The sequence below is a fragment of the Micrasema longulum genome, unplaced genomic scaffold (genome assembly GCF_059751315.1).
Source record: "Micrasema longulum isolate JH-2025_06_02 unplaced genomic scaffold, ASM5975131v1 h1tg000501l, whole genome shotgun sequence".
Classification (NCBI taxonomy): domain Eukaryota; kingdom Metazoa; phylum Arthropoda; class Insecta; order Trichoptera; family Brachycentridae; genus Micrasema; species Micrasema longulum.
The window spans coordinates 1,211,649-1,236,954 of NW_028277698.1; the positions used below are offsets into that span (position 1 = coordinate 1,211,649).

At 30.0% G+C, this 25,306-nt stretch overlaps 4 protein-coding genes across 6 annotated transcripts; 3 read left to right on the forward strand and 1 right to left on the reverse strand.

Annotated features, from left to right (window-relative positions):
• The first annotated feature begins 546 nt into the window (after nucleotides 1–546).
• LOC148281055 (ATP-dependent DNA helicase DDX11) lies at nucleotides 547–11,811 on the forward strand. 3 transcript variants are annotated; one of them, XM_088227402.1, is made up of 14 exons: nucleotides 547–903; nucleotides 984–1,107; nucleotides 1,203–1,540; nucleotides 2,913–3,079; nucleotides 4,884–5,118; nucleotides 6,012–6,279; nucleotides 7,670–7,989; nucleotides 8,255–8,440; nucleotides 9,406–9,612; nucleotides 9,701–9,889; nucleotides 9,969–10,072; nucleotides 10,555–10,718; nucleotides 11,139–11,239; nucleotides 11,598–11,811. In XM_088227402.1, the coding sequence occupies exons 1-14, from the start codon at nucleotides 778–780 to the stop codon at nucleotides 11,676–11,678; spliced, it is 2,610 nt and encodes an 869-aa protein (XP_088083528.1). In that variant the 5' UTR covers nucleotides 547–777; the 3' UTR covers nucleotides 11,679–11,811. The 3 variants fall into 3 exon arrangements, with proteins under 3 accessions (XP_088083528.1, XP_088083529.1, XP_088083530.1); XM_088227403.1 differs by lacking the exon at nucleotides 8,255–8,440; XM_088227404.1 differs by lacking the exon at nucleotides 984–1,107 and having other exon boundaries at nucleotides 597–903.
• Nucleotides 11,812–13,056: 1,245 nt separating this feature from the next.
• Nucleotides 13,057–18,036, reverse strand: LOC148281056 (NAD-dependent protein deacylase-like). Its single transcript, XM_088227406.1, has 4 exons — nucleotides 17,552–18,036; nucleotides 17,027–17,224; nucleotides 14,199–14,352; nucleotides 13,057–13,507 (listed from the first exon to the last, which is right to left on the reverse strand). The coding sequence occupies exons 1-4, from the start codon at nucleotides 17,876–17,878 to the stop codon at nucleotides 13,302–13,304; spliced, it is 885 nt and encodes a 294-aa protein (XP_088083532.1). The 5' UTR covers nucleotides 17,879–18,036; the 3' UTR covers nucleotides 13,057–13,301.
• Nucleotides 18,037–18,047: 11 nt separating this feature from the next.
• On the forward strand, nucleotides 18,048–20,247 carry LOC148281057 (MICOS complex subunit MIC13 homolog QIL1-like). Its single transcript, XM_088227407.1, has 3 exons — nucleotides 18,048–18,241; nucleotides 18,348–18,504; nucleotides 19,955–20,247. The coding sequence occupies exons 1-3, from the start codon at nucleotides 18,234–18,236 to the stop codon at nucleotides 20,147–20,149; spliced, it is 360 nt and encodes a 119-aa protein (XP_088083533.1). The 5' UTR covers nucleotides 18,048–18,233; the 3' UTR covers nucleotides 20,150–20,247.
• Nucleotides 20,248–21,901: 1,654 nt separating this feature from the next.
• Nucleotides 21,902–24,975, forward strand: Vha14-1 (V-type proton ATPase subunit Vha14-1). Its single transcript, XM_088227410.1, has 4 exons — nucleotides 21,902–22,059; nucleotides 22,246–22,327; nucleotides 23,728–23,933; nucleotides 24,523–24,975. The coding sequence occupies exons 1-4, from the start codon at nucleotides 22,006–22,008 to the stop codon at nucleotides 24,553–24,555; spliced, it is 375 nt and encodes a 124-aa protein (XP_088083536.1). The 5' UTR covers nucleotides 21,902–22,005; the 3' UTR covers nucleotides 24,556–24,975.
• The last annotated feature ends 331 nt before the right edge of the window (nucleotides 24,976–25,306 follow it).

Genomic DNA, 25,306 nt, shown 5'->3' on the forward strand with positions numbered 1-25,306 from the left:
AATCTTTAATTTTGTAGAAGAGGCTATGTAGTGATGCCATTACTTTAGTGAGTCCGTCTATGTGTTTTGTCCATTTTAATTGTCTGTCCATTGTGAGTCCTAGGTAAGTCACATGTTCCAGTTCTTTAAGAGTTTCGTTGTTTATTTTTATGTTCATGTTATGGTTCTAAATGGTTGGTTAATTAAATTAGATTAACATTAAACAGCTATCTGCAACATGTAACGCGATTTTTTTTTATATATTAAAAAAATAATTTGGTCCATTTACTTATTTTTAAATATGATTTGAAATTTTCCACTTCATTTTTTTTTTGAAACCTGCTTCGTTTCAACTTTTTGGAACATTTTTTTTAATTTTTCATTACACCATTTATCAACATACGTTACTTGTTGTCTGTAAATCTATTTCAAATATATGCATATGTGAGGAACGCCTTTTAACACATATATGCATAGTTTTTAAATTGCGTAGCTACAAGAATTTATTTTCTTGTCATTTATGTTTTTGACAAAATAAATTATTTCAGAGTTTTGATGGTTTGCGACGTTACATAACAAAAATATTTATTTTTCTGCCAAAAAATATTATTATGTGTATGGTATCATAATATATGTTAAAATAATCATTCATCCACCTAAAAATGCTTTGATTTCGAATTTTGACGTTTATTTTCGCGCGCTTTCTGAGCATTTTACTTTTGACTTTGTGTAAATGTTTTAGTTTTTGATTGTGGAATTGTACTCTGAAATCTTATAGCAAACTTATTATTAGATAATATGGAAGTTCCTAGTAACTTTAGTTTTCCATTTGAACCGTATAATATTCAGAAAGATTTCATGAAACATCTATATACTTCATTGGAACATGGGAAACTTGGAATATTTGAAAGTCCTACTGGAACGGTGAGTTTCAATTATTGTTTTATTTAAATAAATCATATTACTGTTTAGTTTGCTACATATTTTTTTTATTATCTGTTAAGGGAAAATCTCTTAGTCTGTGTTGCGGCGCTCTGAAATGGTTACAGGACCATGAACTGGCTGAATTATCGAATATAACAAATAAAATTGAAGACCTAAAGTTATCTGTACAATCTAATGAACCTGGTAATTTATTTTTTTTCAAAACATGCAATTATTTTACTAAGTAATCATCTTCTTGTCAATACTTCTAATTTTAACACGCAGTCTTTTGCTTTTAGCTGGTGACGATTGGTTAAATTCGGAATACGATAAAATTCAGAAAACTTCAGAAATTAAAATTCTTGAGAAGACATTGGAAAACATCACTAAATACAAAGAAATGATTGATAATCTCAGATTGAGAAAAAACATTGAAAAAGAAAATAAAAAAGGAAAATGGAGCAATGAAAAAAATAACAAATTACAGCAAATCAAAGGCATTGATTCTTTAGATAAAGATACTGCCGAACTCGATGATGGCATTCCGTATGATGATTGCGATTTACTTTTGGAAGTAGTAGTTTCGGAAATAGAGGATGTTGCAGAAGAAGAGGTTTTGGAAAATAATGGAATGAAAGTAAGGTTCACAAACCATAATTGTTTGTATCACCATTAATGATTAAATCATTTAACCTATTTTAACATTCTTTAAAAAACAGAAAACAATATTTGAAATAATTTATTATTTGTGGAAACTAAAGGAAGAAGAATTAGAAGAAGAATCTTTGTATCTGGGCAGTATGTTTACTAGGGGTGGAAAGACTGAGAAAGATGTGAAAAGGAGGGTGAGTGCTGGGAAAAGGGTGAACGGTGCACTGAAATCTACTTTGGTAAACAAATGTTTATCACGGGAGGCAAAGCTAGCAGCTCACAATGGAGTTCTAGTGCCAACTCTAATGTGTGGGAGCAAAGTATGGAATTGGAAAAACAATGATGAAAGTAGGTTAAATTCTGTCGAAATGCGATCCCTCAGGGGAATGTGTGGTAAAACGATGTATGATAGGTGCACAAATGTCAAGATCCGTGAACTATGTAAGGCTAAGACTTGCATTATCAACAGAATCAAGAAATGGGTGCTGCGTCGGTTTGATCATGTAGAGCGAATGGACGGTGAAAAAACGGCAAAAAGTATCTACGATGCAAATGTTGATGGATGCAGAAAACAAAGAAGACCGAGAAAGACATGGCACAATCAAGTCCATCAAATACTTGAAGATGGACATGTCAAGAGTAGGTATAATCGGCGTACGTGCATGAGAAGATATATGAATGTAGAGGAAGCGAGGTCTGTATGCTAAGACAGAGTGGTATGGCGTTCTATCCTCTCTGCCTACCCCTACGGAGAAACGGCATGATGGTTTGTTGTTGTGGAAACTAAAATATTTGTATGTTACATTTTTTTTTTGAAACTGCTAAGTATTTTTATAATAGAAATAACAGACGAGTGATACTTCTTTTTCTTCATCTTGTAGTGGATCCGAGGACCTGTTCAGCAATGGAAAATACTTTGAATCATAAATGTAAAACCGGTTTTTTACAATAAGGCATCGAATTTCAGAAAAAAAATGGCAGATGCAAAGTTGTGTACAGTTTAAGTTGTGTAAAATACACCGAATACTATTAACTATTTATTTATTTAAATCTTATCAAATTTTATTCAACATAAATAGAGACATGTAAATTGCTGTCGGATGCCATTATTTAGGATAAACACACAAAATTGACATCCATGCTTTATATCCAGTACCTTTTATTTGATTCCTGACATAGTTGACATGATACCTATATTTATTTAAGAGCATTTTTTTACATTGCAATATTTTACAGTCCCTGGACTGGAGCCTGAAGTGTAAGACTTGCTGCAATAGGGGTACCAATATCTTGGAGTATTATGTGCGAATATGGGAATGTTGATGACTATAATATTTCATATTTTGATTTCACCACAGATATTCTTCTGCAGCCGTACCCACTCTCAACTTTCACAATTTGTAAATGAAATCAAGCGAACCGACTATTCATCGGATATTCGTGTTGTATCTTTAGCATCGAGGCAGCAATATTGCATTCATCCTTCTGTTCAGAAACTCAAGAGCTCCCATCTTATAAATGAGAGGTAAATCATTATTTTATTATGTTTGTACAGTAAAACTCCAACTATCCCAAATTATTTGTCCCAGATTTCATTGCTTTTGAAATAATACAGCGAATTAGAATCACATTAAAAACTTACTTAAAAATATCTAGAAAAGTTAATTGCACAATTGAATTTTAATTAAATAAAATAACTTCTTTTATTTTTACTTCCTGATAACAATTAGGATATTTGGCAATCCGGACAACTGGAGTTCGAATAAATAGGGTTCTCCTGTATATGTTTGAACAAAGTCTAAGGAATAACCTTCTTCATATTCCTCTTGCTTCATCTAATTATAGGCAACATTTATATTTATGGCCAAATTTTCATATTTTTAATGTTATGACAAAATCATTGAACATAGATTTATTTGCAAATAATCATAATGACGTGCGGTGTTTGCTTTCGAAATAATTCATGGTATTTTTTATTTTCTTTTGGATATACATTAGATTACTGTTCATTTTATGTTCGGGAATCTTTTTTAACTTCCTGTGAGATGCTACTTGTGAAAACCTCTAATTGGCTTATTTGTAATTTGTTGTGTTTTATATTTAAGATAAATATAGCTGTTGGTTATCCAAATAAAGAATAAATAAAAAACATACATAATGAGGAAGTTATTAAAAAGTAAGAAAAAATATTTCAAATAATCTACTTTAGGATGTTACAAGTTCTTGTGAATCAATTACAGTGTTGTGATAGATTTCCGGTTTCCGATTAGCCATTTTTTCAACATTTAGTGTATTTTGACACTACGAGGCTCTACTTTTAAATGTCAGCAAAACTCACCGGCAGCAACCTGTGACGTCACGGGTGGAGTAATTAATTAAACAATCGTAGCGATACATAAAAATAATTTTGGCTTAGTTTGAGTCTATTAACGAAAAAAATAATTAAAAACCACTGAACTTCCTCATTGAACATGGCAAGAGAAGTGTTTTTAAAACTGATTAAAAGGTCAAAATAAATGATAACATATTACAACAGAGATGGAGAACATTTTAGAGAAGGGAGTATGGAAGTCTACATATTTATAGGACTTATGACCTGTCATTGGCTGGTTTGTGTGGCCTCATTATATAATGTGTAATATTCACAATTATGCCCCCATTTTAACATTCATGTTTCCAGTACCTACTCGACTACAACACAACACCTTACCCTTATTAATAAAAGTTTTAGCTCTTTAACTTCACAAAAACCAACTAATGGAAAAATTAAATAAACATGCATGTTCAAACATAGGAATAATGGTGAATGTTACACGGTATGTAAATTGACCACATAAACCAGCCAATGACAGATCATAAGCCCTCTAAATGCCTAGATTTCCATATTCCCTTCTCTAAAATGTTCTCCATCTCTGTTGTAATACAATAATAACTCCCGAGGGGGTGAAATCCAGTCCTTGTCTGCAAATATTTTGATAAACTACACGGTTTATTTAATAAAGTGATGCTGTTTAAATGAAAAAATCAAATCGGTAAAAAAAAAAAAACACAGTATTATAAAGATGACATTAAAAATCTATTGATAAAAATGTGCGTATTAATCTAAATCTAAACCTTTTCACTAACTGTTACTAAACAATAAGTTGCAGAATTAAACGATGCATGCTGTTTTATTATTTTTGTATTAATACTATTATGTTATGTTGTTTTTTTCAAAATATGTAATAATTAACAAAAGTTTTTAATTATTTTTCATATCAATGTTTAGTGACCGTAATCTTTCTGTACTAGTTGCTTATTTTTATTAAGATTCTCTTTTCTTATTCCAGATGTTTAGAACTTCAAAAAGGTAAAAAGGGAAAATCCACCAAAGTTGAGGATGGTAAAGTAACAAAGAAGTCCAAATGCAGCTCCGGGTGCCAATTTTACAACCAATCTAGTATAGAACTATTACGGGATGAAGCGTTGATTGAAATTAAAGACGTAGAGGATTTAGTAACTACTGGAAAAGAAGTAGAGTCATGTCCGTACTATAGTGCAAGAGCTGCTATTAAGTATGCTCAGGTTAGTTTTTAATTGTTATTGTAATTTTCTGTCGCAGACTTGATTTTTTTAAAACAATTTATTTATAAATTAATCATTTGAACTGCATGGGACTAAAATCCTGTGTTGGATTGGACGAATATAGTGGAACCTCTCATAACAAGAATATTTTTTTCCAGAATCTTACTCGATATGTGAAACACTCAATAAGCGAAACAATTTTGTCCATCAATGTAAAATACAATAATGCGTTCTATGCCAAAAAAACCCTTTTTTTAAAACGTTAATTAAAATAAAATAACATGCTTATAAATTGTTAAGAAGTGCAACAACCTTGAATGCAATTTTGATTTGCGAAGAACAATAAAAAATCGAAATATAGTTTTTTTTATTTATGACAATTAATTAATTATTTTTTACTAGAAAGCTGTCTACAGACATTTGTTTTTTCCCACGCTTCAAAATTTGGTAAAAATGTGACCCAGCACTATCATTGAATAAATTTGTAGAACGCATAGCCACCTCCTTATTAGGGTGATGCTTCTCAATGTACGATGCAACAGTTTCCTGTGCTTTCAGCATTTTTCTTTTTGCGCCAGAAGATTGTTGCTCTGCTACTTCCTCCTCTTTCACTGACAAACTCTACTCAAGATCTTAAATGTTAATTTAAATGCAAATAATGTTTATTTGAGCGGTTTTTTTATTAAACTTTCATGCCCTTTTAGACACTGGTGGTATTTTTATTTTCAAAGCATTCATTAATGTACTTTCTGGGCTTTGAATGCAATTATATAATTAATATTAATTTGTTATTTTTCTCATTTCCAAGGCTAATAATTGAAAAAGTAGAAACACCTTAAATAGTTTAATTAAATATGTGTTTTTATTATAATGTTTACTCTTTTCCTTCCCAGGTGGTTGTTGTTCCTTATCAAACGCTATTGCACGAAGCAACAAGAAAAGCTAATGGCATCAATCTTAAAAATAACATTGTGATAATTGACGAAGCTCACAATCTTCTGGATACAATAGAACATATTCACTGCGCTGAAGTAACAGGATTTCAACTGCAGACTGCTTTAGACAAACTAAAAAATTATAGAGAAAAATATAGTTCAAGATTTGCAGCTAAAAATCTTCTCTATATAAACCAACTAATATTTATAGTCGGAAGAGTATTAGGTTTGTAAAAACATATTAGAGGTACAGCACAAATATAAGTAGTTTATAAAAAAATGTGTTTTTACACTAGAATATTTCATAGTCCCTGAACTGACACTTAAAGCATAAGACTGATGATCTTATCTTTATGTAACAAAAATGATCAAGATACGCTGCACTTTGTGTACCAATGCGGTGCCGTATGCACCATTAGGTGCGAAAAGGGAATGATGATGATGATGAAGTACAGCACAAAACTTCCATATGCTAGAAAAAAACAATATTTGTTCGCTTATAAAAACAGCAAGTTTTCATTATGTTGTATTATTTCACAATACTCAACACTAACTCAAAGTACTATTTACAGTTGAACTTGGTTATAACGATCACAGAAATAGCGAGATCTTGGATGTTATGAGGAAACATTCGTTAACATTTTACTTTATGATTTTCTCCATATATTCATTATCTTTTATAACGAGCTACTTTTTAGACAATTCGAACAAAAATTCAAAAAGTCAACAGTTGAGCAAAAACTCTGCAATTATTTAAAAACATAATTTTTAAAATAAGAACCTAAGTAATAAAATTCAAACTGGCAGTTAACTTAGGACGGACACTGCTGGGCATTGGGATCGGATGATGTTTATGACACTATATCTACGTAAGTACTTAATTGATGTTTTCGCCGGACACATTAAAAATATCATGCACATGGTTGAAATTGTATGTAAAAAAATCCAAGCTTTGTGAATTCGGTAAGTACTAGCTTTGCACCACAATAATACTTCTTTTGTAGTTTATGAATGGCATCCTTATTTTGGAGGTTTTTCAAATTTTTAAATGTTCTATGGTCAATGCATAATAAACATTACGAGTGGGTGATTTTAGATCAGTTAAAAACTAACCCTTGAATTATCCACGGTGTCAACATTGTGGAAAAATAAGAATGTTTATTTATCTATATTATTTGAAATATAGACAGTAGTATGTTTATAAACATTTTTATAATTTTCCTTAATATTTTTTTAAAATTATCTATATGAATTCGTATAGTATTTATTTGTTTACTTAGTGACAATATGCAATGTCGATTGGATTTTTAAAAAAAACCTCTCACTGGTATAACGTGTAATACTTACAACAAGCATATTCAGTCGGTCCTATCTTCCTCTCAATAACCAAGTTTGACTGTATTTTATCTATAATTTATACGATTTGATTGAATAAGTAATTTAATTTTGAGTTTTTTATACGTACACAGAATGTAAATTCATAATTTGTCTAAAAAATAATTGATAAATCAAATAAAATTGTTTTTTAGTCCTTAAATTATAAGATTTGGTAAGATAACGTTAAGTCAGAGCTACGTTGACTTGTATCAATGACTTTTTTTTTATTCATAATCCAGGATTGCTAAAACAACGACCTAATAAAAACCAAGAAATTACAGAAGAGCGAAGGATCCTTTCATTACAAGAATTTGTTTTGACAGCTGAGATAGATAATTACAATCTCCGTCCATTAATAAACTTCTGTAACCAATCAAAACTCGCTCAAAAGCTACATGGGTTTGCTGAAAGATATCCATTTGCAAATGTTAAAGACGATACAAGTAACGCAAATAAAAAGCAACATTTACAAACGTTTCTCTCTAAAATCTCTGAAGAAAATAAAAAAGGAAAGAAGAAAACTGTCCCAGAAGTCACAGTTTCCGATGAAACTCAGCCTGTAAGTTTTTTGGTCACCTATTTAATTAGTTCAAATGATACTTAAAGTCATAAAATGTTATGGTTCATAAAAAAAACATTGTCTGAAATATACACATACAAATTTACATTGAGCTCTGAAATACCATCATATAACTGGAATGTACTGATTTAAAAAAATAAATTATTAAAAAGTCTTGGTTATTTTAAGAATTATTGATAACTGTAATTTATTAGGTAGATAAATTTACTTACATAATTTGTAATTTTTTTTCATTAATATTCAGCTAAAATATGTTTCTGTGGGAAACGTTATTCACAGTGTGGTGTCATTTCTTGACAAGTTAACAAGCAGCTATGCAGATGGCCGAATATCCTCCTACAAGGCTAAAAATGTTGAAAATGGCTTCCATAAATTTATTCTGCTGAATCCTGCTACTCAATTTACAGATATTGTACAAGAAGCCAGAGCGGTTAGTAAAGTCACATTTAAAAAATGTCTATCTTGAATTTCATTTATCTTAGGACATATTACTTACTATCTCACAATTTGGTTCATGTAATTGGCAATAAGGTATTTTCACATTTTTTGATTATTTTTAAATAAGCAAAAAAAGGCAATGGTAACGGTATTAATATTTCATTTGTGTGACGTCGGATAAATTTTCTACAAACGTTTGAAATATGCATATTTTGAATTACCCGAAAATGAGACGTTTCGCATCCTGTGGGACAAACGGCACCTATGACATTTTTAGCTGCAAACTTGTTTGCAATGTTTAATAAGCCATCCTTTAACCGGTTAAATGAGAAAACTGTCAAGAGAGCTCTTCGATGTGCGGTGTTTAGTAGACTCTTCCAAGCTGACGTTGCAGCGGACTACGCATTGCGGGCCAAAGCAGGGTTCGGACCTGCCATCCTCATGGCTGTTGGTATTGCCCACCGCTGATTTTAATGTGTCATCCATGTATCCGTTATATGCCATACGCCAAATATTTTTTCGGTGTATTGGTGGCTACCCCTCGTCTTCTAAAATGTTATAAGCCGAAAAATCTATTGTTATTTTTCCAATTAACATGTCTAAGAATTTAATGAAGCAGAATGTGATAAGCCATCAAATGAAATATAATGTTTCATTCTATTATTAATTGACTAACTTAGATTAAAAAAAAACGGGCATTAAAAATATTATTATTCATGAGATAGTGTTGTTTTTACACTCTCCTGTAAAATGTTGAATTTGTGGCTTAAAACAAATTACAGTTGCAGATTAAATTATGAATTTTTGAAGAAAACCAGCTGCCCATTTGTCTTTTTCATTGCGAATTTGATAAATATGTTGTGGTTTCTTCATTTCAATTCTGTATTTTAAAAGTAGGCATTAGTGTACTTTTTCTTAATTTTTTTGTGGGTAATGTAGTGTTTCTATTTTTTACAGATCATCCTTGCTGGAGGAACGATGCAACCATTTTCTGAATTTCGTGATCAACTTTTCTTATCTGCTGGGGCGACTGCTGATAGGATAACAGAGTTCTCCTGTGGTCACGTAATTCCCCCTGAAAATATATTGCCGGTCTGTTTGTCAGAAGGACCTTCAGGAAAAAAACTTAATTTTTCTTACGAAATGCGAAACACCCCCGAACTGGTACCGAAAATGTTTTTTGTGCGAGTTATTTCATAAACATTAAGAATTGAATGAAAATTATCATTAACTGCTTTTATTTCATTTTTAGTTGAATGAACTCGGTAGAATATTACAAAATGTATGTAATATTGTTCCCGGTGGCGTGGTGTGTTTCTTTCCGTCATATGATTATGAAAAAACTGTCTTCAATCATATGAAAACTTCCCGAGTATTAGACAAAATAGAAAAGAAAAAAAAAGTTTTCAGAGAGCCTAAAACAACAGGTCAAGTTGAACAGGTATACTGTGGTAATATTTTGAAACAGGTATTTTAAAAATTTTCTGTGATTTATGATATAAATATTTTGTGCTTTTTAGGTTTTGGGTGATTACAGCAAAACTATTACATCTAAAAATGCATTCACCGGAGCACTAATGTTCAGCGTTGTAGGAGGAAAATTAAGTGAAGGTCTCAATTTTAGGTAATATTAAGAATGCTTACAGAATTCAGGCATGCGGAGTGAATGGTCTGTGCCGGGCGGGCAAAGAATATGGTTTTGTATGGCCACTCGCAGGTAAAAATCCTGAACAAGGAATGGAGTGAAGATCAGTCCGCCCCGTTGTGTTGCATACATCTATATTAGTTTTAATGGTGATTTTACACTGCAATATTTCACTGTCCCCGGACTGGCACCTGAAGTGAAAGACTGATCACCTTACCTAAGATACACTGCATTTGGTGCACCAAGGCAGCGCCCTATGCACTGCTGGGTGTGGATATTTATATTGATGATAGTGATTGTATGATTTGATGAGGTTAAATGTAGTTTGCAAAGAAAGATGGCATATTTAAGTAAATAAATATCTAGACATACACATGTATGAGTATGTACAAAATTATATCTAAGCAACTACATATGTATGTATATACAAAAGCTATTTTATTAAAAGTTTTTGTTTTCAGTGATGATTTAGGAAGGTGTGTAATAGTCGTGGGAATGCCGTATCCTAACATTAAATCTGTGGAACTACAAGAAAAGATTAAATATCTTAATGAAAATGTGTCCTCTGCCGCTGGAAATATACACTATGAAAATCTTTGCCTCAAAGCTGTAAATCAATGCATCGGTAATTAATAATTAATATACATTCCTTATTTAATCTACACTACTAATCTTTATTAGGTCATGTTTCGAAGCTTACTTCAAAAAATATTAAATATCATTTGAATGATTTTCCTAGATAAATATATGTTTAATGTTACTCTTAGAATTGTTTGTGTAAATCTGACAGTTAAAAATATATTGATGTAATGATTTTTTCATATTAAAATTTTCAACTAACACATGCCTGACCTAAACCTAACAGTATTATAGTGTTCAATACCCGGACCTCATAAATACCGCACAATTACAAATGGATCGATTTCAAACACTATTAAAAATATAAATATATGTATTACACACGACATGTTTCTATGAGTTTTTTATTATTTCTAATTTAGAAAATAATTAGGTGCGAACTGAAAAATCCATTTTACTATTTTAGGTAGAGCGGTACGTCATGCTAGAGACTATGCTACGGTTATTCTTATAGATGAAAGGTATTCCAGAGACAATATTAGCAATTCTCTCCCTAATTGGATCAAGGTAAACATCATTAAATGATATGATTTAAGATTTTTTTTTATTTAGTTATTAGCAAACAATATTCAGTTTCAACGGGATTAGAACAGTATTTGAAAAATATTATTTACGCAATTAAATATACAGCAAATATAATAGTCATACAAATGTGAAAAGTAAAGAATAATAATCACACCAGATTCTGCATACATTATCCAGAGGGACCTCTTGGTTCTTCACATGTATCTTATGAAGGTTGTGCTATAGCAATAAGATCATTGATTTTAAAAATCTAAACAATCAAAATATTTTATTTTACTAAGGTCATAATCTTATCCCATAAGAAATGTTTAAAAAAAGTTTAATGTGTTTGTTTTTGCAGAGATCTCTAATAAGGAATTCTAAGTTTGGACCCATGTTTGGATCCATTGCAAAATTCTTTTCGAGCAAATCGCAAACATGATATACAAGAGCAGACCGTTTTTCAAACTTTAACCGAGTATGTATATTAATACAAAACCTCAGAATAAAACAAATTATTATATTGTTAAGGCTATATTAATATATCAAATGTGATGTATTTACATTTAAGACAGTAATTATTAACTTAAATATTGTATAATTTAATAAAAAAATATTTTACACAAAGATAACAAAGCATTCACAAAAGTATTTATAATTCAATAATAGTCGGCTAGCACTGAGAATCTTTCGATAGGCAATCCAATGGTGATTATTCTATAAATTTTACTCTCTAGTACTTCCAAAACAGTCACATATTAATAAAAATAAAATTATACCATTGTATTATATTTTTAATGCGCAGGTAATCTTTCTTATAAATAATGCAAAAAAAACTATATTCCAAGGAAATAATTTAAAAATGAAATTTAAATATTGCCATATTCACCACAATAATTGTGCAGCTCGAACTATTGTATGATATTAATTAATAAATAAAAGTGAATGTACAATATGCATAATAGTGGTACACAATAAAAACCATTATACATAAAAAGTTTATCACTTTCACTCATTTTTATACCTTCATAGTATGATTTTTATGTCAAATCTTTTTGCTCTAAATTATATTTTTATAGTGCTTTTTTTTCAATTTGTTTATTTTTTTTCATCTAAACCTTTATATTCCCTTTCTAAATACTTTGTGTTTTTTCCTTTATCTTATTTTTTCTGGAAGAAAGGCCCCTTGGAAAAATAAAAAGAAAGGAAAAACAATGTGAGAAATGGTACCATTTGAGATTGAAATTCAACAAAATATAAACATTTTTCAAATCATGAGTTGTAATCTCAAATTGCTTTTTTAAAATATTTTTTATTTAAAAAAACCCATTAGGGTTTATATAAGAAATATTATAAGGTCAAGTAATGTGATGTTTTATCAAATTAGGTGGTTATGATGTGTTTTTTCGGGTTGATTTTTAATTTGTCTCCAGTGTAATTTTTCAAGTGATAAAGTAAGTCAATGTAGTGGTTAAGGCCGTTGTATTGTATTTTTGACTGTCCTTCTTTTGTCTTTGTCTTGAAAAAAATAATCAGCTAATTATTAAAAATTTAACAACCAACATATATTGCGTGTACATTTTAAAAACATTTTCATCGTTAAGTATTTACAATCAATAAATATTTGAAAAAACAATGAAAAAAATTCTAACTAAGCTCATTCATAATATAATCAATAGAACAACTAAACTTTGTAAAAATTTTGTAAAGCTTAATAAAAACAGAATTAATAAATTATTTCCTTTTCCTATGTTAAATTATCCATTTGACTGAGTAAATATTTTGTTAAACATTTGCAGTTGAAATTATAAGCGAAAAACTTTAGTTATACATGACTTTATTTCAAAGTTAACAGCTTATATTATATGCTTGTACATTTTTCAAATAAATTTTCATAGAAGAGTATTTACAATAAATATTATATTTTGTATACAATAGTAAAAAAATGTTTTAACCAATAAGTTACATACATACATATTTACTTTTCCTATGGTAAATCATCCATTTGACTGAGTATTTATGTATTATGTCGAACCTGTGCCGAGTTTAAAACAAACTATTTTAACTATATTTCCAATACTTGCGGTACAGTCGTACCACATTTTCCTTCAAAGAAATATCCAAATTCTTCTGTAGCTGGTGTAGTTTCTATATTAAACTCTGCCACAGGAACACCGCGCGCCGATGCTCGTGGAGCGAACATGGCGGCTGGATAAACTATCGAAGATGTACCAATTACAAGACACACATCACACTCATTGAGTACTGCTTCTGCAATGATAAGAACCAGAAATAAACAGTGCTCATTAAAAGTTCAATTGATTAAAAACAAATTAAAATATATAATGCAATCATGACTTTTCTAATTTCTCGACATCTAAATCAAACTGTTTATTTTCGGCATTAAAAAAATTTGAGACCCAAGAAAACTCCATTTAGAAAGAAACCCATTGGCAAGTTTTATGTGAATAAATTAAATTATCGTTTCTCTGGCCAACAAGTACCAAAAAAATAGAAATTCATCTAATATTAACAATAATTTGAATGATTTATACTTAAAAATAAAATTCATTCAAAATTAAGTTTGTCAAATTCATGATATGCGCGATAATATTTATGGTTTTTGACAGTCTTTGAAAGGGGTACACAACCTTAGTTAGGCAGTTAAGCAAGGTATTATTATTTTATTTATTTTTTATATTACATGTGTTGTTTATAATTTTATTATATTTGATACACTGTATTGAAATTATAAAATAAATCAATAAAATAAAGAATAAATATAACTACATATATAATATTATAAATATATGTATATAAATTTACATTAGATGTTATTAAACTGTAATTATTTCATACAGCTTAGGCGTTATTAATGCCTGAGGTTAATTGTTAATAAATAGCTGGTTTTTAGTAAATTGCTGCATTAGTATTTTTCATATTTTACACAATAATAACTTACGAGCTTTGTCGATGACACTGCATTCAAGATTTTCTCCAAACCATACAATATGGGGTCGCAGTAGCCCGTTACACTTCTTGCAATGCGGGAGATCCTCAATAGGAATATCCGATGATACGGCATCAGCATCTGGAGCACCTCTTCCCGACAAGGCCTGCACATCAAGTTACTTCTGTTTAATTAGCTCAGATGTTTACACACTATAAATGGACAATGTGGCCAACAGAAAAACATTTTCAATTAAATTAATGATTCACAAGATTTTTAATAGTATTTATTTTACAACAATAATATAAGTTTATAGCAGGCGCTGCTTTGTCGGCTTCGTGGTGTAATGGTCAGCGCGTTTGCTTACCATGCAAAAGGTCTCGGGTTCGATTCCTGACATGGTTGATTTCAAATATTTATTAAAAAGGGTGTATTTACACTAGAATATTTCACAGTCCCTGGACTGGTACCTGAAGCGTAAGACTGATCATCTTACCTTCATGTAACAAAAACATGATCAAGATACGCTGCAATTGGTTTACCAATGCAGTGCCCTATGCACCATTTGGTATGGAAAGGGAATGATGATGATATTCTAGGGAACTTATTTACTCGGATAATTTTTATAGCGCCAGAGGTTAGTTTACAACTCTACAGAATGCAGCAAATTATTATTAAAAATTTCAATTTTGTATATATGTATTTTCAATGAATAATTCATTTTAATGCAAAATTGATTAATCAATGTTGATAGTTTCAATAATAAAAACATAACTTAACTAATATTTTTTTAAGCATAAATTGAAAAAATCAGGAAAAACCCACCAAAAATCTATTAATGCCTATTTAATATAGAAAAAGGATTCTAGTCAGGAATTTATTTATTCATCAACTGTTCAAAGAACCTCTGCCAAAGTGAATAAATTCTACTGCCATTCAGTGTAAAATTGTACAAATTCTTTCATTGGTCCACTTGCATTTAAATAAATTATAATGTGCACCTATATTGATCTACTTGCATTCAAATTATTTTATTTGTTAGAAACTATTTTCTTTCTAATGAACTCACTCGGTATAAAGTTAGCCGAAATTAGATTAGGTACTATTTTTATTTGTTTCAGAAATTTATTCAAATGAATTAGTGTAGTACTAATTAATTTGAATAAATTTCTGCATTAGGGGTTTCATTTCATTATAGTAATGTAGTGCATTCATCCTATTAATACAAATAGACGCGCCCTATAAAGTAAAATATTTATAAAAAGTAAATGACACGAAACAAACCCATAGTTTTTATTTTTTTACAATAAACATAAATGATAAAACAGAGTATTAAAAAAATAAAGCATAATTACATAGAAATGAAATAGTAAACAAAAAAATCCCACAAAGGCATGGCCTGTTCGAGGGTATATAAGAAAATGTTAATGAATTTTTGCTCCTATAATAAATAATGGACAGTTATAATTTTTTTGTGTAACATAAGAAAGAAAAAATAAGATATTCTGTAAAAGATAATATGGTATTTTTTTATAGTAATTAAAAAATATTTTAAAAAACACAAAAATATTCCTTAATATTAAAGGGCAACAAAATAAATCATGGAAAAAAAGAGTTCGTATCTTTAGTTTGAATCCAGGATAGTGCATGTTTTTTAAAAGAAGGAAAATTTTTAAAGTTTGTAATCAATGAAATATTATCAGTAAAAAAAGAATTAAAAATACCGTGTTACCGAGTTTGTTTATGTAAATATGATATAAACCAGGGCTGCATTCGGGGAGAATGCATATACTACTGAAAATGGGAGGATACCCATTTTCAGTATTTAAAAAAGTTTGTATTTAAATATTTTGAAAATAACATTAGTTTTTTATGGATCCCATCCAGATTCTTCCCTTAAATTCCTTTAATTTCTACCGATTTACTTCTTTTGACTTGATGTTAGGGAATGTTAAAATAATATCAACTCATATTGATTATATTTTTAAAACCATATTCCTACGAGTGCACTCCTGTTAGAAAGAAGAGCTTCAGTTTTATGCTGCTATGTGTAATTTGACATTTAAAATAAATAATACTTATATTTGAATATTCATTATTTTAAGCGTTGATTAACAAATGAGTGATTAATAAACAAATACTTCCCAATGAAAAGTTACACCATCCTTTTTGTAATGTTTATCTGAACAGTTTTTACACGCTTTCACAACACGAGCAGGCATTTTGGTTTCAATTCTAAACGTCAAGCTCATGTCACACCCGGCTGGCGGTTAAATGAACAACTAAATATGCTTTGGGTATCGGTTAAGTGTCATAATTTTTGAGGGCTCAGGGGCCAGATATGTGTACTAATAAGTCGATGAGTGCATTGGATTATTTTCGTTCAAATTATTTATCTGCATTTAAAATGTTAGTTATTCAGAAGATGAAATCAAAACAAATACGTAGCAAAGTTTGTCTTCAAAAACAATCATAAAATGCAATTTTCAATGAATACCAATTCCAGTGAACGAAATTAATTAAATGCAATACAAAAATTAATTAGACCATTTTTCAACAATAAAATTATCGACAACTATGAAAAGCATTTTGTCCAATTTCATAGTTAAGTACCCAGAGGTGAGCCAAGTAAAGATGCACACAATCTGTCAACCCAAATGGAACTTTCGGCAACTCTGGAAATGTTTCATCAAGCATACAATCTATCAAATTGTCTAAACCAGGAAGTGAATTCAGGTCGAAAGATGCAGATCATGCGTTGATCTCAAATACCCATTGGCAAACTTTATTTGGCTAACCTCTACACAGAATTTGCACCATTTAAAATCCACAGTACTAACCTCGCAAATGGGACTTTCATTATTAACTTCTATATTTTTGCATTTTAAACATTTAGTTTTGTATAAATTCCCATGAAGTTCTATAACATTTTCTGATCCCGCTCTTGCATGCAAGTTATCAATATTTTGTGTTACAATAGTCACCGCTCTTCCTACATCTTTTGATTTCCTCTCAAATTCAGCAATGGCAATATGACCCTAGAATAAAAAGTATAATTGTGTCCTAATATTATCAAAAACAAGTAGGCAGTTATTAATAGATATACTACAATATTAAAACATTATTTTTGGTGCATCCATAACAGAAAAACATATGTTGTAAATATAGAATAAATGCTATAAATATGAATAATAAGAAAGTTAATTAGCAATTAAGAAAGCTTAATTAGATTAGAATTTGAGTATGTGACTTAACATTTAAATAATTGTACAGAACAAATCATTATTACAGAAGACGACATTTTCCAGGGTTCAAGTCATAAGGTGGCTATGACTTGGCCAATTAATAAATTATAGTAATCCTACCGCATTAGGTTGTGCCTGCCTTGCAAATTCCCTGCGATAGTGGTAAAACTCCCATACCAAACTTGGATTGGCTTTAAATGCTTGAGGAGTAGCTAAATTAGTGGCTACATATTTTCTCCAATACCCTCCTTCACCCCTGAATGTAGGAATGCCAGATTCTGCCGAGATACCTGCGCCTGATAGTATGAGAACGTTTTTTGATTCTTTAAGAATTTTCTTAAATTTCGACATGTCACTAGAAGGCCTCGATTCGGACATTATTTTGAATCGTATTTTTAATAAAAATGGAGATTTCGCTTGCACTAAGCTCCCCAACACCGCTGACATTGAAAATAATTTTGTTAATTTTTATTATAAATTTATATCATGTATTTTATTTTTTCATTCTCACTTTGACACTTCGTCTTTGATTTTACAATTTTGTTAGATTGTAAATTGAAACTTGGAACCACAGACTATAATATACTGAAAATTGGAACAAGAAATGTCAAAATTCACTGCTACCAATAGAATCGTGTAAATTGCCATTATTGCCAAATTGCATAACGTTTTGTAGTATTAGTGTTATTAATTGTATTTTCATAATACAGAATTGTTTCTAATGGTTTTGTAGATTGATTTATATAATAATAAAAACCTTTATATCTACGCTTAGCCTATATTAATTCAAATTAGAATTGAAATGATTCGGTAAGACTGTTTTATTATTGAAATCATAACCTATATGTTTTCCTTGTCTGTCAAAGTAATATCACTTTTTATCAGTAGTAGTTAAAACTATATTTGAATATTTTAGATTTGCAATCAAGGGAGGCCTTGCTTCCGGGGCCGTATATTATATTGCAGATCAAGGTGTTTGGAAAGATAGTGAAAGGACAGCAGAACTTTATAGTTCAATTAAATCTCATGCTTGTCCTTATATCAAAGAAGCATCTTCACAACTTCCTTTTGAGGTAAAAATAAACGAAAATCACACATTTTAATTAATATACAGTTTCTACTAAAACTAAGTGGTGAATGTGTCTTTGTGTGGTTTGCAGGGTTGTGTTCATACTAAACAAGTATGTGTGTTCAAAACAATTATGCTAGATGGATGTGAACACTCTGATAATAAGATAGCATATACATAACTTGTGTGCACATTCTTTTTAAAACAATCCACCTCTTCACAGGATAAAACATCTTTAGAAAAACCCTCGTTGTCTTTGTTGGATTCGTTAAATTATAGTTTATTAGCAATACATCTAGATTCTAGATGTTAGAATGTTTCTTTACAAACTACCACATTACGAAACTAAAACATTATTTTACTATTTGAAGTCTCTTACTTCTCTTGAACCCATTTTTTTACAAAACTGGGTTAATCTACTAACAAAATCTATCTTTTATTTAACTTTATCTTTTAATATTTTTTCTTTTCGTAAAAAAATGATATAACAAATTTGGGTATGTAAAAATCTTAATCTAAGTGTAATCTGAATTCTTATCTTTATTTTTTAAGATTTTCGCTTACATATATAACTATAGTTATCTCAATAAAAATGTTAAGTACGGTAACTAGAGAGGTTGAATTAAAATTAATATTGTGATAAAATCAGCTATTTTTCACTAACACGAAAAATAACATCGATGCCCTTTGAGTGGTAGGTTACTGAATTTATCAGAGTCAGGATTATATAACATTAAAATGATTTGGATTTATTATTTTGTTTATTATTTATTGACGGACATATGCAATCCATTCTAACAATGGTAAAAACAATTTCTTATAATAAATATAGGTTCTAATCAAATGAAATACAACTAAGTAAAATTAAAGCTAGGACAAAAAATATATAAATTACTACCTCAAGACAAGATCTGGTCTATCTTAGTGATTTTTTAAATCTATAAAGACTTACTCCAAAAAAGTCCAGATCTTGTCTCGAGTTTACAATATGACACAATCGGGATATTGGTGCATGCAAGCTATAGTTTGTGCTGTGTTGATCAAGGAAAAGCACATTATTATTTCGCAACCGGCGGACCAACATGCACCTAAGTAGGCATCTTTGGGACTGGTCTTGAAGATGCCTAATTAGGTGGGAACTAAAATTTTATTCATATTTTTATCAAAATCATTAACTGTATACACAAAATCATAATATTTCAATTAAATTTCCTAATTATCTATTTCTGTATACCTATTACTTCACAATTTTTTACCTATCGTGTAAGATGTAAATTATGAATACATTTTCAAAAAATTATCCAGTATAGTACATTATTCAATTTTTGTCGATATTTGCTTATGTGTAGGTTTCGTGAATATTTTTTTGTCACCAAGGGTTTTTATTAAGCATCATTATAATGGCTAATTTTTATTCAGAAATTGTATTTTTTTTTTTTTCATTTATTTTTCAGCTGCCTAGTCTACCCAATCCTGATGATTTTTCTCAATTTGGAAGAGTTTACTGGAATTCTGGAGTAAAAAGTGTTTTTGCTTTTATGATAGATTCTCCAGTTTATGTTAAAAAATGGTGCAATTCTGCTATGGAATCTATTGAAACATTTACAAATCCACCCGCTACTGTAAAAGTAGAAAACGATGGCAAATGATGCAATAACACTATTTAGTATTACAATTAGAAAGAAGTATATTTATCCTCTATTGTATTTTTTTTTCTTTCCTTAAAATAATAAAGTTTTTAAATATTTGTTTTTTTTTTTAATTATCAAATTAATAAATAAAAATTTCCATCCCTTCTATCCTTACAATTATCCTGCGTAATAGTTACGAAGATCCTCAATTTATGACTCTTCTTATACCCTCTATACAGCATAGAAATTGTGTTTCAAGAACCACGTGCAGTTAGTGGCGGACCATTGTTATAATTAGTTACAATTCAACTACTGTTGCCGACGTAACGCCGCATATGAAAACTTAGCGGTCCTTCCTGGGGCCGTTAAATATATTTACAGAATAGGGACTTTGGAATGTGTATGCGAGGTACTAACCCCCCATTAAAGACTAGCATTTGTCGCTTTCGGGGGTGGTCATCGCCATACCGAAGCTTATAGAATAGATATTAAAATGATAAAATAAAAATATGATATTTGGACGGTCTACCATATCGTTTACTGAATATTCAACTGCCGCTACCCCCTGGACTTGGAATACGGATATTCTCTGGATTGGATTCCCGGCTACTTCCCCAGAACACACGCCGTTCCTGTTGACGGAGAGATACCGGACTTAGACAGCGATATCTCCCTAGCAGGTTATTGTACGCCCGGCCATTCTGCGGTGACACCTGCGCCTATAGTATACATTTCTTGTGACTGAAGCGATTGCTACAGGAGAGAGAGTGACCCCCCGCGTCTGTTACAACTGCCGTTTTGTACATTTAAGAAAGATGTATTTTTGAAGGGTGCATTTTGTAAAGAAATATTTATTCAAATTATGATGATAATGTAATTATTTATTGATAATGTTTTTTCCCTTTCAAGGCACAATTTTTATTTTATAGAGTCCCATTACTTATTGAAAAGGGATTGGTGCCATACACATTTGTAAATTGATACAAATATGTTATTCTCCCCTCCCCTGTAAACAAATGTCTGATCTTTCATGCCAAATGAACATATGGTAGGTCTGGCTCTGGGTACTGAGAATTTAAATATCGTTAGTTAATTTGAGAATCGATTGTAATATTATGTTTAACAATAAAATATATGTAAACAATAACATAAACATTTTCCCTAATAATTTTAGGTAACGGCGATGATGTTTTCGATTTGAAAACAACGTCCAAAAAATATTGTTTTATTGAATCCCTCTGTTCGATTATTTTGGCCCAGAGATTATATACTATAGTAACGTATTTTGACCAATAACAAGTATAATATTAGCACTGATCATAGAATTATTATAATTCTATGGCACTGACATAATATAATAAAATACAGCATCACATATTACAATATAATAAAGAACAAATCACTACAAAAAATAAAGTAATATTTTAATAATTAATAATAAAATACGTAACAAAAAATAAAAAAATATTGGGAGCTACCAACGTAAATCTTTTTTTCATTTCTTGAGAAGCCTCACCATTTGATTTTCAAAATACGAATGCTTTGGCCTTTTTTTGTCTGAAGAGACGCCGTTTCATATTAAATTTATTTAGTACCTACCCAAAAAAAATATTATTTTTTCCAAAGTTGGCTTTAATAATTGATAATTTGAGTAATCAAATAATATTTTACTACTTTTGACTGATGTTTCTATTAAATTTAAAATGCGGTTTCATTTTTTGCTCATATCTTTTCATCAAAGTGTTACCGTTTTATTAATGAAAAATTGCCATTATTCTTGTTCTAATACCACGGCGTCAGGTGACATTTGGCTCGCTCGTGACAGTTCTGCCTGTTTTCAATATTTTTGGAACACTCCTTAAATCTAAATTAAAATGGCCCTTCATTCCGCAGTCAAAGGAAAATTGATAAGTGTTATTGGCGATGAGGTTCGTACAAAAAAACCTTCTTTTCTATAGCGATTCTGTAGTCACTAAAAAGAACTCCTTGTAATGTGTCGATTTTATTCAGCCCAATACATAATTATTTGTTTATAAATGTTTCCAATAATGTCATTACTATCATAATATATGTTAATCATTTCACTATTTTCATGCGATTATGTTTAATTGCAGGATACGTGCGTCGGTTTTTTGTTGGGTGGAGTTGGTGAAATCAATAAAAACAGACATCCAAATTTCATGGTAGTAGATAAAAGTAAGATATTCGAACTCGTATTTTTTCTTTATTGGTGAAATACATTTACGGTATTTTTTTTTTTCGGATGTTAATATCTACAAAATTAGCTTATGAATCAATAGTAAGAAAAAATACACATTTACTCTAATTTCTCTCCCATTTACCTATTGTTTATGACCTTATCTTCGATATCCAATATATGTTCCTTTAGTCTAACGTTTTTCTGGATTATTATGCCGTGTATCATCAGCGCAGATGATGGACGCTGAAATGCACTGCCGGCAAGAAGTAGTATCGATAAATTAAATAATCTTGAATTCTTAATAAATTGTTTTACAGTATCCTTATAAAAAAAAAAACACATGCTTTATAGTTCCGTTTTTATTTTGGTAATGTTAAATGAACTTGTAAGATGAAACTGCTGTTCAACAAAGTTATCCCAGTAAAAAGTTATTAGATCCAAGAAAACATATGTTTTTGTTTAACAGGGAAAATACATGTCAAAAAAAAAATCTATGGTACGCATTTGATTCAGGTAGAGAAAAACTTGTTGAACTCTAGCTCTGCCCGAACACTAGATTCGGAGATCGTGCTTTTACGGTAGCTGGCCCCTCTGCCTGGAACTGATAGCCTTTATGCTTGCAAATCATCGACATATGCAGGCAGTTCAGACCTCAACTGAAATCCCACTTTTGTTTATCATACCTTCAATTTTAAAATCAGGTAGTTATATATATAGTGTTAGTTTAGTTAGAATGTAAGTTTAGGTGTAGAATTGTAAAGCACCCCTGGGGTGATTGAAATGGCGCTATAGAAATCAGCCAAATACTATTATTATTATTTTAAATGTGATTAAATTACATGTTTTATATTAACATTAGTTTTTTGTTCAGTCACGTACATAATACCTAGATTTCAGCTTTTTGCAGGTCTGAGGTTTCAACTCCGCTCTATTGCTGAGTTATTTTGTAGTGTCCTCATAATTGAAATATCATTGTTAATCATAAGAATGTTTTTTTTTTCAATTAAAAGAAACGTTATCAATCTATTTAATGATTTATTGTCAAATGTAACTCAATATTCATATTTACATATTCCCATTTTTTGTTAAATTAAATATTTGTGTTCTCATAATTTACTGAACTTTTTTTGAGTTGAAAAATAGTTAATTTCTAATTATGTACCCCAATATTAAAATATTCAGACCTTTTCTTAAAAAATGTAAATAACTTGTCCTGGAAAAATTAGAATCGAATTTTGGTAGAGTGGGATTTGAACCTCGGACCTTTGATTCATGAGTCAACACAATACTACCACTGTACTACAACCCGGCTCAAAGCCATTTCCAACTAGTTTTGTTAGAGCGGAGTGCAATATTCTGATCTGTGAAACCCAGTTCAATATTTTTTATCTTATAGATACTGCAGTAAGTGAAATTGAAGATTGCTTCAAGCGCTTCTTGAAGAGGGATGATATTGATATCATTCTAATTAACCAGAATGTAGCCGAGCTAATTCGCCACATTATCGATGGTCACACACAGCCAGTTCCTTCCATTCTGGAAATTCCTTCAAAGGACCATCCTTACGATGCGAGCAAGGATTCCATTCTGCGTCGTGCAAGGGTAATTTTGTTTTAATTTAAAAATGAATTACTTGAAATTTTTATTATCATCATTCCCTTAATGCACCAGTGCATACTGCATTGTTACTCGAAAGACGTTATATCTCAGTCATCTGTTACGGGGTGATCAGTCTTACGCTTCAGGTGCCAATATCACTGGAATTTCTTAAAGAATAGAGTTTTTTCATTACTTTTTTTATTATTATTTTTACTGTGCAATGTTGGATAAATTTTCTACAAAGGTTTAAAATATGCATATTTTGAATTACCTGAAAAGGAGACATTTCGCACCCTATGGGACGGGACTTACAGCATGTATTACGTTACTGTGCCATACTTTTATGCAATGTTTGTTACATGCGCACTAAAATAACGTGAAGCTAACTATGAGCCATTTTGTATGTGCTTGTTTTTAAACCCTAAAATTATAAATAAAAACAGTTTTTTATACATTGATAGTTATATCATTAGAATTGTGATAATCTGCCATAAACATTTTATATATTTTTGGATTTTTTTATTACACTGTAGTGTCATTCCGACCTTGCCGGAATTGAATTGTTTATAATAACCTTTTTTTTTATTTTCAGGGAATGTTCAATCCTGAGGACCTTGTCCGTTAATTTTCCAATGGATTTTTAAAAAAATGTGTCGTACTGTTTTAACTGTGCAGTATTATATAAAATTGTTTTATGTAAATATATAGTGTAATATAATTTAATTGTTTCATTGCAGTTCATTATAATATTGATGTGTAATATAATATCATTGATTCAATCTTTACTATATTAATCAATCATTCCAAAAAAAGAGAATATACAAATATTATTGTCACAATGTTTTTTCTAATCATTGCATAAAAAATTGTAACAGTTACATAAATATTTACTGTAAAAATAAATATTGCTTTCTTAGTTTTGAAATCTTAATAGCTTAGCTATTGAAGGTTTTCTTTATCATGTGAATTATAAATAAATAATTGTCTTAAAAGAGCATTGTTGGATATTTTAGGCATCGTTAATAAAAATCTTCTCATTTTTAAATGTATTTTATTACTGTCCCTTAGTTATTAAAAATATTGAGGGTGTACATTTATAGACAAAACAGTCACACATAAAATCGTACAAGTTGTATTTTAAATAAAATAATTTATTTATTATATTTCAAATAAAAAACTTATGTAGGTATAGATGAAAAAATATATTAAAACATAAAATTAAGTTAAAGTATCGAATGATAAAAATGAATAAAATGGCCAAAATATTTTTTCGTTTAACTGAAAACTCATATTCAACAATTTTTACTGTGTTATTTTTAAGAAAATTCAGTTTATTTATAGTTAGTACATAATATGCATTATTGGTTTTATTAAAA